Here is a 15353-nt window from a genome sequence, read left to right as displayed (position 1 = left end):
GTAAGACACATGCTGTAATTCCCAGAATAGGTGAGGATATGGGGAAATAGATTCCCATATGTCATGCTAGTGTAAGTGTGAAAGTCAGCAAGCTTTCTGTAGAGCACTGTGATGCTTTTTTAAATGTTGATGCCTTTTAACCCAGGGATTCACTTCTATGAATTTTTCCTGAAAGAAGTAAGCCAAAGTGCAAAGAGTTTATGGCAATACTGTTCTATGATTAAAGATTGGCTACAATCGAAATGTCCGTTAACATGGTATTGCTTGAGTTCTGTATAGTAGCATCCGCACAACGGATTTGTAAGTCAGTCAGATACATGTAGATCAGTATTTAAAGTAGAAGATGTACATAAAATGGTTTGTATTTGTCTTGGAACTTGGTGTTCCCTCTCTCTGGAAACCTCTTCTCCCAGATATTCTTAAGAAGTTGGCTCCGCACTTGCTTCCTGTCTCTTCTCATGTCGCCTTGTGAGTGCAGCTCTGCCTGTTCTCGGTGTTCAGACGGTGTTCTCCCACAATCCCCGTTTTCCTTTTCTGGTGGTATTGTATCATACTTAACGGGCCACGTGACTTGTTTATTTAGCTCTGTGAGAATACAGAATTAGAGTGTAGATACTTGAATGTAGCTCTGTAAGTACAGAGTATCTGTTTTGTTCCTTGTTTTACCCCCAGTACCCATAGCAGTGTCTGTCAGAAGGAAGTCTCCTAACAGATGCTTCTTGAAAGTTGAACATATTTATAAAGATATTAAGTGGAAAAGGTGAAATTATAGCACATACTGATCCCACTCTGGGAAAATTCATTCATCTAAATAATTATGTAATCTCCAGGTGGAAAATTAATTTTTTTTTACTACCCTTACCCTCTCTTTTGCCTGAAGTGAGAATATAACTGTTTTATAATCACTGAAACAAGATGTTAATATTATGGAGAGACAAGGGCTGACACATGGGCCTCCTCTAAGCATAAAGGATTTAGCAGTCTCTGGAGGCAGAATTACTGACACCGCCTTGACTTTGCCTATTTCAGGTGGCACCTCCGCCCTCAATTACTGATACACCTGACACTACAGCAGATACTGGGGGAGGTTTACTGACAACCATGGGAGGACCTCTTCCTCCACATCTGGCTCTCAAGGCAGGTAAGGGACTTGCATGTGTGCACACGACTGAGAATAAGATAGACACAGTCTTGGTTGATCACTGTCTCCCTTTCTCACTTGGATAGATTGAAGTAATGGTACTAAACATAGTGTTGAGAGAGAGAACCCAAGGCCTTCGTAAATCTGCAAATACCACCAGATTACTTAATCTCTCTAATAAAGAGGTACAGCTTAATTCCTTGTTGTCATTAGCTTTTACTAGTTTTTGAACTCTAGATAGATTTTGCACAGAACATTTGGTTAAAGGGTCTTATTTACTGCCGTTTCTTGTTTTTAACTTACTTCTATCAGATACGTTGTAGGCTTGTTTGTTTGCCTTATGAATCCCAGTCACTGCTGAATTCTGTATATTACTAAAACTTTTATGTAGGCTAGATTAACTAGGATATTGGCCAAATTACCTAAGTCTCAGATCCAGTATTTATGAAACAAGAATAATGTTTGTATTTACTTCATAAGGTTGTTGTGAGGAGTAATTTTTAAAAAGCATGTGCTGAACTTAATAGAATTTTAGTCAGTATTAACTATTGTTTTTAGTTACTCTGCTTTCTCATCAAGATTCACTACTTTTTAACACCTTTTCAGCTTCTCCTCATTTAAATCTCTAGCACTAGCAGTTAGCTTTCTTTCAGGGTTGTCTTTAGCAAAGAAACAATTTTATCATTTAATCAGTTGTTACTGCATACGTAACAAAGTTAGTACATGTGGAAAGCAAAGCTGCACTGATGATGTATGCTGGATTACCAGCTACTTCTGATCATTACCAGTGGCATCCCCTGCATATGGAATGCTCTTTAAGTAAGTCGTAGAGATTTCAGGCCCACTTCCAAATAATTGAAACCTTGGATTTCTAATACTGGAGAGCTAAAATCTTAATTAGGAATATATATTTTTTTAAGATCTGGAATCTTCCTACAGTTTGATTGCTCAAGAGAACAACCGTTTTCTTCCCTTAATAGAAAACAGTTCTGGAGTTGGGGCCTCTGGCTATGGTGCTCCTGGGCCCACCTGGGATCGAGGAGCCAATTTGAAGGATTATTACTCAAGGAAAGAGGAGCAGGAAGTACAAGCGGTAAGGCTGTCCCCCGTGCTGCGTCTCTGGGACTGAGCTCACGGCAAGGCTTGAGACACTTGCAACTTAATAATTTGGTGATTGTTTTAAGTAGTTGTTTGAGACTCTTTGCTGACACAGGACACCATAAACCTGAGCAGACTGTTAAATCTGGTCACTAGAATTGCCTGTGGAATAAAACAGTGTTTATCCTGGTGGTGGAAGGTCTCCTCATCTGCTTTATGGAAAATGTAGTGGGCTTAGTAAGCCTCATTTCATGAGCACTCACAGTACAAGTGCTTTGATAAGACAGCTTACTTTTCCACTTAATACGTTTAAAATGTTAAAGCCAGCATAAAAAAAATTGTTAAAGGTTTCTCAGGAACAGTTTAAATACAGCACATTAACTACTAGCTCATTTATACACTAGGGCCATTAGATGGAGTAAAACCTAATTCTGGCTCAGTTTTGACTAGGATTAGAAACTATTGAAAAAAATAATAACTTTTGCATTATGAAGCATGTGGTACAAAGAAGGTATTTTTATAAATGTTTGTACCTTAAATATGCATAGCCAAACTAAAATTTAGCACAGCCAAGTTTAAGTCTCATTGATTCCACAGACTCTGGAGTCCGAAGAAGTGGACTTAAATGCTGGGCTTCACGGAAACTGGACCTTGGAAAACGCCAAGGCTCGTCTGAACCAATACTTTCAAAAGGAGAAGATCCAAGGGGAGTACAAGTACACCCAAGTGGGTCCTGACCACAACAGGTTTGCTTGTTTCAGTCTTCTCCTTCTATAGTAAGTTAGGGGTTTATATATTCATTGTTCCGTTTTTGTACATGTTATCTGGTTCAGTTTGTGGATTGATGGATTGTGAGAAGAAGATGTGTTATTTTGCACAAGAAAAATTGTCATTGATTTGTAATGTACAGTTGACCATGGTGTTCACTTATGAGTGTGATTTTTAGCTGTGTAAGAAGTTCTGCAAAAATCTGCTGTTTGTGTTGCTAGACTTTTAGGTTCTCATATGAATCTGAGAGGCAAAAATCACAGCCACAAGAGTGATGTGTCCATAATTGACTCGAAAAGTCCGCCAGTGGCAGTGAGTTTATCTCCTTGGTGTTGTTAGAAGTAGTCATGATGTTTATTTCTTTAATGGGTTGAGTTAGACACTTAGGTTTCACAGTCCTCAGAGGTAGATGGCTTTGCATCTAGAACCAAATTTCCTACCAGCTCTGATAGTTAACTACCTCTCAGGAGTCCTGTTCTTGAAGATTCAAGGGCTTATGTAAAGCTGAGACAGCTTCATCTTTGTGAGTTAAATTAGCACACTTCTATTACATTTATAAAGCTGAACACAGAGGGAGGAGGTGGTTCTGACAGTGGCAGTATGTTTCTCAGCCTGCTTGCTGTTCTTCCTGAGAGCGTTCCAGGGTGTGGTCATTGTTACTCCCGGGAAGGCTCATGTGGATTAGACCTTCTGGGGACACTGTGCTTTACTGGAAGGGAGGGAATGTTACACTAGAAACATCCTGGATGATTTAATTTGCTGTCCTTTACTTGTATGAAATAAATTACTCAAAATATATCAAAAGTATTTTCCTTGAAAATCCAAGTGTTCTCCTTTGATGCATCTAGCAACCATAAAATAATTATTACTAAAATAAGACTTCAACACTGTGGTCAAAATGATATTCAGAGCATGGTTCCCCCTGCTTCCTGCTGTTTTGTTCAGTCCTGAATTCTTAAATACTTAATTTTGATGTCAGACTTTTTCAGCTCTCAGATTGTAAAGCAAAGATTCATTTGTTGATGACTTTTCTTTAATAGTTTGTTCTAAACTGATAGAGCTAGGTAACAGTGGTGATTTTAAGAGAAGTTAGATAATTTGAGTATGCCTGAAGCGTATTATAAACTTTTTTTAAATTATTTTTTAGAATCTTACTGACTTCTGATACAAAGAGTTGAAGGATTCAGGCTGTGACAAGGAGGGCACAGACAGCTGGGGGAGCTAGGACAGCCTCGCTTCTTGTATGTCCTTTGTTTAAAGGCGCAACAGACAGCGACACCAGAGGTCTGTGTTCACACACATGTGCTGCTGCTTAGGCTGAACTAAGCAATCACATGGGAAACTCATGTAAACTGATTTCTGGTGTCGCTGTTCCCCCAGGTGGAGGAGAATGAGATTGAGTGCTGACTTTAAGCCTGGCTGAGAAACATACTGGCATCGGTGTCATTAATGAAAGGGTGGATGTTGTTCCCCTGAAAGCCAGTGGCCTTTGACCCCTGAAGCCGCTGTGCCTGAAGGTCAGTTCACAAGAGGTATAGGAAGGAATCTAACGTTTATTTTTTCCTTAAGCCTCATCTAGCCGTATACTCAGCACACGGCACGATTGGCATATACCTGAGCAGTGAAGGATCAGAAAGCAGTTTTCAAAGGACAGTTTTTCCTTTATTAAAACCTAAATTTCTTCTCTTGAGTCTGCTAGAAATTTTAGCTATAATTTTCAAAAATATTTTGTCATCCAGGACCTGATTTAAATAATTGTGATACAAATAAGCTAAACTTTTGTTATCAAGGGCTGCTTCCAACTGCAGGCAGATACCAGACCCCTGCCTCAGAGCCACTGTCGTATGCACAGAGTTTGTATGCCCATGTGTATGTGTGTGTGCATATGTTCAGCTTCTCTTAACAGATTGAAATCGTTGGTGGGTGGCGCATGCAAAGGAATCCTAAAATAATCATGACTATAATTTAAAGAGTTTTAGGTCTGTTTTATTTCTTGGCCTCAAGCTTAGTGGATTCCTTTTCACTGAATGTGTTCTAGCTACTCAGACTGCAACCTTTGGAATAAGAGTTGAGTAAGTAAGTACAGAATCAAGAGCCCTAACACTTTCTTTTCATGAACAATTGGCTCATCAACTTTGAGTATAGCTGTTTTGTGCCATGTTGTGCATTATTTGAAGTTCACATACTTCATTTGTTCTAGGATTAAACAGAAATGAATGTTGACAGTGATTTTTTTGCTGTGATTTGCCCAAGCAGTTGGAAAGCTTGCCAAATTTGGGAGTCCTGGATTTAGTAATTTCTAATAGTGGGATTTCTAACCTTGTTCATATATGTTGTTACAGGAGCTTTATTGCAGAAATGACCATTTATATCAAGCAGCTGGGCAGAAGTAAGTGTTACTGCTTCCCTAATATTCTGAATCGTGTATGGTGTGGTAATACTCACTTTAAAGTCTTGAGGCACATATATGTGAGTTTATTAATTTGAAAGAGTACATGATGTAAGGTAGCATTTAGGGTATTTTAAAATATTAGGAATTAAAGGGCCCAGTTTCCCATTTTTGTATGTGGGAAAAAAAGATTGTACTAGGGTTACATTTCATAGGAGAAGAGATCGTAGGCTACTGAGGAACCTGCCAGTGTCAAAGAATTTTAAAACATTTTTTTAATCTTTCTATGTAAAAGCTAGAGTTCCTTCAGGTAAAACTAGCTAGATGACATTGAGAAAGGAGTATATCAGATGATAGGGTTGGAAAACTAAAAGTGGATGTGTAAGCGTTTAAGAGTCAATAGAGTCAAAAAAAGAAAAAGAAAATCTGCATTTCAGTTACTCCTTGGGTTTTATTAAACTACTCATACAGTTCTTTAGTTAGTTTGTGAATTATGGACAAAATAAGATGCTCTTGAAAGCTGTATTTCCTAGAGACTCCAATAAAGAGATTTTTATGGAATTTAAAAAAAAAGTCAGAGTTGAGAAGGTGAGAAGGTTACTCTGAGGAAACACTTAAGGGATAGATGGGGTTTATTCATAAAAGAAGTAAAAAGGCAAAGATATGCATGTACTCTATTTTTAGTAAGTTTCAAGCAGGCAGTGTGTCATGCTTGAAAGTAAGAAATAGTAGGGGAGGGTAATAGTTCATTGGTAGAACACACACTTGGCATGCACGGGGCCCTGGGTTCAGTCCCCAGGACCTCCACTTAAAAATAATAATAATCATAAGGAATAGCCCTGTGTACTTGGTTTTGTTACTAACAAGTTTTGTGGTTTTGAATAAATCACACCCTGAGTAAATTGCTGGGACTCAGGAGAACTGGAACTCAAAGTGAGAGAAGTGGCCTAAGAGTCTTTCCAGCTTGAGAATTCTGCAGTTAACTGTGATGATTTAAATTTAGTGTATGGGCAACTTCTAATAGAATCAGGCCTTTGAATGAATCATCAGGAGATGATGTTGAATTTTTTTTATCCTAGAACTTAAAAATAAGTTGTTTTGAGTGGATGGGTTGTTAAGGGAAGAAGATAAAGAGTCTGTCAGCCCATTCTGACCGTCAGAATTAATTTGACTAAATCGACCAGTCAGGCAGGAAGGTACCTCTGCTCCTTCCTTCCTTATGTCATGTCTCCTGAAGCTGACTGGTTGGAGGAGAGGAACCTTTATTAACATTTTCTTTAAGAGTATGGGTAATTACTCGCTTCAGTCTAATGCCAGGATCAGCAGACTACAGCTCTGTGACCAAAGACAGCCTGCTTTGTTTTATAAATGAGTGGCTTAACTGTGTTGCAATAAGACTTTATATTTAATAAGTTTATTTTAAACTTACTGCAGTTCAGCTAGTCATTCATTTACATCAGGGGGTAGCAAACTTCTGTAAAAGTCCAGATAAATATTTTAAGCTTTGTGAGTCACGTGTAGCATACATTGTTATTTCTGTCTTATTTTTGCAACTCTTTAAAAACATAAAAACAAGTTAAGTTCCTGGGCCTACAGTTTGTCGAACCCTGGTTTAAGTCTTGTCAGTGAATGCTTTCTCGCTTCAGAGGCAGAGTTGAGTAGTTACGACAGACCGGGTGGCCTGCAAAGCCTAAAATATTTATTACCTGACCTTTATAGAAAGAGATTGCTGGCTCCTGGTCTAGGCGCTTTGGGCCCATTTTCGTTCCTTTGATTGATTTACTTTTTGACGCTTTGCTTTTCAGAAGTTAAACTCTCTTCCCACTTTAATCCACATGTTGTTCACAATGACAGCTTTGTTGAAATAAGTGTGTTTGCTTTTATGAGGATTTGTGTCTTAGTGTCTGCCTGTTATCAAGATGGTTGGTCACTTAGTTGATAAGCTGTTCTGGAATTGCTTTTGGTTAGCAGTTAGAATGAAAAGGAATGTAAAACCCATAACATACTCAGTTTTAGGGCAGCTTTTGTACCTATGCCCCTAGTTGCTTATGGTAAGATGTTCCTTTACTCAGGTGATTTATTCTTCTGTCTTTGGTAATCCTGACATTAAATTACAGGAATTTTTGCACGTGAACACGGATCAAATAAAAAACTGGCAGCACAGTCCTGTGCACTGTCCCTCGTCAGACAGCTCTACCATCTTGGAGTGATTGAAGCTTACTCTGGACTTACAAAGAAGAAAGAAGGAGAGACAGTGAGTCTTTAGACTTAGTAGCCCAGAGAGATATTGTAAGGTTCAGTTTGGCTTCTGTTTAATATTTGGCTAAAGAAGTTTAATTGATAGTTATAGGACTTTTGCCTCAAGAAATGGAAATGATCCTGCTAACCATCTGTGGCGTGATGCTGTGTTCATGGTTGGCAGCGAGTGAATAATCCTTTAAGTAGTTCTTCCACAAGGGAACGGACTCACTGGCTTTAGGAATATTGTAGCCTGGGTGTGGACTACGTACCCTTAACCCTACTATAGTGGATGTGAGTAGTGCTCGTGGGCATATGTTACATGATTTTCATGGCCATCCCTATTCTGTAGGTGGAGCCTTACCAAGTGAACCTCTCTCAAGATTTGGAACATCAGCTGCAAAACATCATTCAGGAGTTAAATCTTGAGATCGCGCCCCCAGTGAGCATACAGCTGTTTGGTTCACCTTTGTATTATTGAACTTCTCTAGTCAGACAAGCAACTGATACTGTTTTTTTGGTTTTGTTTTGTTTTGTTGTTATTTTTTAATAGCCTGATGATCCTTCTGTTCCTGTTGTCCTCAATCTTGGCAAATTGGCTCATTTTGAGCCATCTCAGCGACAGAACCAGATGGGTGTGGTTCCCTGGTCACCTCCACAGTCCAACTGGAATCCGTGGACGAGCAGCAACATTGATGAGGGGCCCCTGGCTTATGTGAGTGCGGTGTTGGCTTTGAGATCAGACTCTTCTGTTTTCCTTTTGAATGTATTTCATTAGGATGTCTAGATAAAAAAAAGGTTTCATTTGAAGCTAACTTACGCTTTTGGCGGCTGCCTTCCCATTTACAGGCTACTCCGGAACAAATAAGCATGGACCTCAAGAGTGAATTAACGTACCAGCTGGAACAGGATCATGATTTGCAAGTAGTAAGTCTGTGGAGTATTTAGACATACGGTGCTCAGAGCTTCAGGACTTTCTAGGTATGGGCAGAAGGACAGTGAATAACATATTTTTGCGTTAGGGAGGTAGATCAAAGATATTAACCTAAATGCTAATCCTCGTTACTTCTATGGTAGTTGTTAAGGGCCTGTGATTCTCAGTGTAAGTGGAGAGGTGGATAATAACTTTCTTGATGTGTTTTGGTATTTTCTGAATAAGACAACTTAAAATGTTAGAAGAAAGGGAGTGCATATGAAATATCTAGGGAGAAGAGGAGAGAATAAAGGTGTGGATAAGGCCAAAACATAGATGCTTCAGAAATTCAGGGAAAAGAGGCAGTTCAATTAGAGATGTAAATATATACGTTCTTTTATGAAAAAGCATATTTTGACTTAAGCCAATGTAAAGGAGTAACTTTTTACAGAGATGGCAGATATTTTTAGAATTGCTTCTAATATATATGCTGGCAGAAATTTGAGGTGTAACTTTTCTGATACAGATCTTACAGGAGAGAGAATTACTGCCTGTGAAGAAATTTGAAAGTGAAATCTTGGAAGCAATTAGTCAAAATCCAGTTGTCATTATCCGAGGCGCTACTGGATGTGGTAAAACCACGCAAGTTCCCCAGTTTATTCTAGACGACTTTATCCAGAATGACCGAGCAGCAGAGTGTAATATTGTAGTGACTCAGGTAAGTGGCAAGCCAGCCTACACGGGTGTGTCCCCGGTGTGGGTTGTGTTTGAGAGGTGGAAACACCCAGAAGCCAGTCTCTTTCTAATTCTTTGATCAGCTCCCCTTTGGAGCCACGTAAAGTTCTGAAAGTGATAGACTAATAGGCCCTTTAAAATAAAAAAAATAGAAAAAGAAAAAAGACATGAAAAGAATTTAAATCTTGCGCTAATCCCCAGTGTCCTTCACTGACAGGCTGAACTGAACCATGCGGGGAGTTCTTTTTGTCTGGACTAGAGAGAGTCTTTGGGTCTAGAATTAAACAAAACTGAGAGTACTTTCTCCTTAAGTTCACATCCAAATCTTGACTCTCTTTATCTTATCACCTCAATATTCAGTTTAAAAAAAAAAAAAAACAACAGAGCCAGAGTAGACAAGCGAGGCAAACGTAACAGTTGACTTTGGTTGAATGCTTACCGTATGCTCAGTTCTGTACAGTTCATATTTTTTAACTTATTTAAATTTTATGACTCTGAGACATAAGTGCTATTTTATTTAGTATTTCTCTTTTAATCACTTAAGGCACAAAGAGATTAAAAAATTGCCCAGTGTTACCATAGGAAGTACTTGAAACTAAGATCATAACCAAAAAACCTGCCTTCGGTATTCCTCCTTTTGACTGCTGCGTGCTGCTGGCTTACCAGCAGTGAGCGATGCCTGCAGGTTTGTCCGGCTGCTCAGGGAGGAGCTGACTAGCTCTTCGAAGCCTTCCTAGGTTAAAGCAGTTCCCTCAGCTCTGACCTGGGTTTCCGGCCCTTGGAAAGAGCAGTGTGAGAGGCCAGGTAACGCTCTTCATGCTGCGCGGACCTTGACTTAGGGATTCTTAACCTGTGAAGCATAGTTGATACTCAGGAGAGTAATGCACCTTGAAATAGCAAACAATGTTCGTGCAGGTGCATTTATGTGTATGTACAAGTCATATTGCTTAAACATGCCTGAAAGGGAGACATGTCTTATAATTGACATCTATGTTGTAAATGAAAGTTGGGTTTGGGGGCCTAAAAAAATTACTGAAGGACTCAGTGTTGCGTTTAAAATTGGTGATATCTTAAGCTTGAAAAAATTCGATAGGTCTCCCTCCATTTTTCTGAGATAGGACCCTTAGGTTTCTTCTTGAAACATTCTTTGATTGCCCTTCTCATTCCCCAAACTGGCTATGAATTCTTTGCCTCACAGTGGAAGTTCCTACTCCAGGTACATTGATCAATAAAATATCCTTGCTCTTAAGGTTTATCTGATCTCTCAGGAGGTATACTGTTCCAGGATGGCATCATTTTACAGAAGAACTTTGAGTTCTGCTCTGCTGTCCCTCCTTACTACCACTGTTCCATTTCTAAACTCAAAAAACACTCAGCCATATAGCAAAAATGTGGAACGCAGCAGATAAGCTGAAGCCCTGTGTTCTCACGCAGAAGTTGTTTGCATGTCATGAGTAGGAAGAAAACTAACTCGTGCCCAAGTGAGAAGTATTTTTTTTCCCTTCCTGTCTCACTTGATCAAAGCCCGGTTGTTCTAGACAGAGGTGGTTTTTATATTGTGGTCTTCAGCTTTGAATAGTTTGCTTACTAACTTGAGTCCCTTCCCAGATAATGTGGACATTTCCAGTGGGTTTCATCTGTAAAGTGCGCAGATTTCTGTACGCAGATTGTAACAGATGTAAGAACATTGAGCTACAGGGGGAAGAGCTACATGTTCTTCTTTTGCGTAGAAAACAGCTCTCACTTACCTACGAGTCCTCCTGCATTTATATTCCTTCATAAAATGATGGACTCATGGAGTTAGAAGATACTTCAGAGAATTATTCTGTCTTTTTATTTAGGGTGGAATGTTCATAATAGGTGGTCACCTGACTTCTGCTTAAAAATTTCCAGTCATGTGGAGATGTGGCCTTGACTTCTGATTTGGGATGAATGCCTGAACCGTCGTATTAGGTCTGCATCCTGTGGCTTCCATGTTCTTACCCAGTGCTTGTCCCCGGACCAGTCTCTGTACCGCTTATGTATAGTAAGCCTCCAAAACTTTGAAGACTTACATAGTGTCCTAGTGTATCTCCTTTGTCTTATAAATGTCTGTGATTCAGCCATGAGGTTAGGGCCCAAGGCTATTAGCCACATTCGAAGCATCAGCATGCCGGCTGTAAAGGCAGGCCTGAGCGTGCTGCTGGGTCACTGCAGAACACAGGTTTCAGTGTTTCTGACGTTATGTGTAGGACTTCTGTCAAGGTAGTCTGAGGCCATGTTAGTAACTTTTGTAGTAATGCCACTCTTGTGCCAGTTTTCCTTTTTCCTTCACTTGCAGTCATGTATAGGACACCACATGAAGTCATTACCTTAAGTTTTTTATGTGCTTTGTTTAAATATGTTATTTCAAGTCCTAGAGCACAAGTTGAAAGTTATTATGAACTAGAATAAAACAGAGTGAGTGGTTCCGACCTTAGCTCCTAACCTAACCACCAGCCTTAGTGTAAATTCTGTACCAAACTTACTGTATTCTTTCTGGGCCTTCAGGCTGTTCATACTGAAGCCACTTAAAACTGTGGTGTGAGTGAATTAGCAGTTGAAAATAGTTATTTTCTGATCTTAAAGATGTTTGAGAGAGAGAAGTTATAACTGCTAGGATGCAAATCAAGTGTGTTAAATTACCATCTTCTGTGACTATTTTGGCAATCCCAAGTACCGTCATTTTGGGATACAGCTGACCCTCGTGTAAAATAAACTTGGACCTTAAGAAAGTAGAGGAAGTGGAGCCCAATATGTTTTGTGGTATCTGATGCCTTAGAAGTCTTGTGTTTTTTTGCAGCCTAGTTCTGCTACCGTGCATTTGAATACCCAGATGAGGAATGGAGGTGCAAAGCTCTGAAACTTGTACTCTTTCAGTTAGATATCTCTAAGATTATAGTTCCAGATAAATGTTGGAAGGGGTGCAAGAGATGCAGATTGCAGAATACTGTAAAAGAGCACCTTGAGACAGGTCGATAGCCACCTGTGGTATGGAAAATTTTATTCCTAATATTAGCTATTTTAATTAATTAAAGTAAGCAAAGAACTGTGAAGAGGAGGTAATCACTTTACTCCTATGGCTAGACTCCAGGCTAGAGTAATAAGATTCTGGAGAGCAACTGAGAGCAGATAAATAAGCGAAAATGAAGAAAAGCTCGTATGCTGGAGGATAATTTGAAGTGCTCTGCTGGAATGACTTAACATCGTCCCTTGCGTTCATCGCCACTGCTTTTTAAATTAGTTTCACTTAAATGGGTTATTGTCTTATTTTTAACATATTTAATCCAAATTCAACATAAAGTTACAACATTAAGAGGCACAATAGTTGATAAAAGGATTAGATTGGGAGTAAAGAAAATTTGTATTATATCTAAAGTCACGTATATGAATTTAGGCAAAATAACTCTTTGAGCTTGTGTTTTTGTCTACTAGAATGGGAAAAGCTGTTATTCTGAAGCACAAGTAAAATAGTATATGCAGTCCTGGTTTTTACTGATACTAATTATGATTGTTTTGGGGGTTTTCATAGTCTTAATTATATTTCCTTTAGGCTGTAGTGTATTTCTGTATACTGTGAAGTATTTGAGAGGGACAGTTAAGCCACGTGTGGAGAGGTGTAGAAAGAAGATGATGTTTTACCAGTGAAGCTTGCTTTGTACTTACTGTAGGACAGTATGTAGAACGATTATTTAGTATCACGGAAAAAGGTAAGTTATTCAGGGGATAAGTAGAGCGACTTCTTTATACGCAATCGGGTGGCGTGCAGTCTGAGAAGTGTTTAAACGTTCATTAATCTTTTGTGTTAAGCATTGTTCTCCTACACAAAATGCCTGTCCTGTGAGTATTTCTAATGAGCTAAGAATTATGAGAATAAGATTTAATTTTTAAATTTTTTTTCTGACTATAACAGTAATATATACTCATTGGGGGAAAAAAACCAGAAAACAGTAAATTTTAAAAGAAACCGAGGCTTACTCAAGATCCCACCATCCAGCAGTAATTTTTACTTTTGGTCTTTATCCTTTCAGATTTCATGTGTGTATACTGTATGTTCACCATCTTAACCTGTCCCCTTTATGTAACAACACGTGTGGTATTAAAGCAACAGCTTAATTTCCTAATGACTTCATAATTTTCCATTTTATGCATATGCCTTTATTAAAATGATGGAGATATTTCAGGATTGTTTCTAATATTTGGTACTGCATATGCTGGGATGAACATACTTGTACATGCATTTTGTGCTCTCATTTGATTATCTCATTGGAATAAATTCCTAGACATGGGATTGTTGGGTTGAAGTGTATGCATATTTTAACTTTTTATGCAATTGCCATACTCTCCTCAGGAAAAGCTACACTGATTTCCAGGTGAATCAGTTATGAATAAAAGAAGCACCTCTGTTTTTAGTTTGTATTTTGAATGCTTTATTTAGAAGTCAGGGCTATTGACGTCGGAAGGCGACAGGTTAGAGAAGCACACAGAGCACGGCAAGGAGACACGGGCTGGTTCTTTGCGGTGTGAGTAGTCGTCTTCATGTCGATGTTTTCTCTTTATGCTCAGGGAAATTTGGCCTGTGCGGCTTCTGGAGATGATGCTTCAGCACCTACTGTATTAGTTGGTAACCACCTCTGTTGTGGATGACTTGGGGGTGGGGGCAGTACGTTAAGAACTACGGCAGGTACTGCTCGCGGAATATGCCGTCTCCTGTTCATCTTCGTTTTAAAAGGCTGGAAACTACAGAGATGACAGACCCCAAAGTAGCCTCAAGGTGATGAAAGCAATCCTTGAGCACCCAGTAGCGTATGAATGCACCTCAGAAGAGTCAGATGTCCTAACCGATCTGAAGTTCTTCTAGAAGCCAGCTGTTTAGTAGAAATGTTGAAAACTGTAGGAAAGACAGGAGAGGAAGGGGATAATAGTAGTGTTGAACATTTATACCTGTTCTTTATAGAAAGCAAAGAACTTATTCAGAGTGCCTGGAAAACTTTGTATTTTATACCTTTAGTGGAACATCGTCTTCACATTCCCTGACATAAGTGTATAGCAGAACTCTTCTGTTGGTGGACAAATGCGTACTCAGGCCTTCATGTAACACTTTTATTCAGGGTTAGCGAGGTGCAGAGAACTAACTGGTCAGTGGTGGTCATTAAAAGCTAGCATCGTTCAGCAAGTGAAGGCACATAAACCAGACATAATAAGACAATGTAAGCTCAGGAAAATACACAGTATGTTTAAGATGGCATCTTTTAATCCCTTACCTCTGTGGACAGATTAAATATGAACTGGGTGCTTATATATACTTATCTGTACTGGTTACTAGCTCTATACCATGAGGGACTCATGCAAGGGAATGGAGTAAATCAGGTTTTATATTAATCCAAGGGATATTGATAACTCTCATGAAGTTACTCGTCTTCTGAATTTTAGGGGGTTTTTTTTGTTTTTTGTTTTTAAAGATTGTGTCTCCTTCTGTTTTCCTGAATAGTCATGTCATAACCTGGGGTATAATCATATAGGTACTTAACTAAATGTGGAACTCAGAAAAAGTTTTTTCATTCTAAGAACTAAAACACAATCTGTCATCAGGAACTTTTTGACAAAATCAAACACGAGGCAACCCAGAAGCGTTCAGTCTATAAATCTACCTGTGTACCTTCATAGCTGAACTTCCAGGATGTAATGTTAGCCATAGTATTCATCAGGTAAATGCAGTTTTGTGTACTTAGAAGATAGGGAACACTTTGGAAGTTTTCGGAAAAATCAGGGTCCAACACTTCAAACACGAACCTGTAGCATTCTCTAAGCTTAGGGTTCAGTTACAGCAGAGGAGGAGATTATTCACCTTCCTAATTAATATCCGTGCGTCTCAGTTAAATAATTCTTTAAACGTGTGCTTTCACCATGGCAGGCAGTTACAAGAACAAACTTTCCCCTTGTGTTCTGTGTGCTTCCCTACTGGAAAATCATTCGATACCATTAAGAGTTGGGCCAATGGTAAAGAAATTTTTTATTTATTTTTAATAAAAGTCTTGGAATCACTTTACATA

At 39.0% G+C, this 15353-nt stretch overlaps 1 protein-coding gene across 3 annotated transcripts in view; it reads left to right on the top strand.

Annotated features, from left to right (window-relative positions):
• The window catches only part of DHX9 (DExH-box helicase 9), a 52431-nt gene that overhangs the window by 17674 nt on the left and 19404 nt on the right, over positions 1-15353 (top strand). For 2 of the 3 annotated variants that reach the window (XM_032463566.1, XM_032463568.1), the window contains exons 4-12: positions 1030-1141; positions 2122-2234; positions 2837-2985; positions 5350-5396; positions 7514-7650; positions 7987-8076; positions 8188-8349; positions 8484-8561; positions 9074-9265. In XM_032463566.1, coding sequence (XP_032319457.1) covers positions 1030-1141; positions 2122-2234; positions 2837-2985; positions 5350-5396; positions 7514-7650; positions 7987-8076; positions 8188-8349; positions 8484-8561; positions 9074-9265 — 1080 coding nt within the window. Of the gene's footprint in view, positions 1-1029; positions 1142-2121; positions 2235-2836; positions 2986-4387; positions 4525-5349; positions 5397-7513; positions 7651-7986; positions 8077-8187; positions 8350-8483; positions 8562-9073; positions 9266-15353 lie in introns of those variants that run through there. The other variant, XM_032463567.1, reaches the window with a different exon arrangement.

The sequence above is a fragment of the Camelus ferus genome, chromosome 21, assembly GCF_009834535.1.
Source record: "Camelus ferus isolate YT-003-E chromosome 21, BCGSAC_Cfer_1.0, whole genome shotgun sequence".
NCBI classification, from domain to species: Eukaryota; Metazoa; Chordata; class Mammalia; order Artiodactyla; family Camelidae; genus Camelus; species Camelus ferus.
This window is presented reverse-complemented; position numbering and strand designations above follow the sequence as displayed.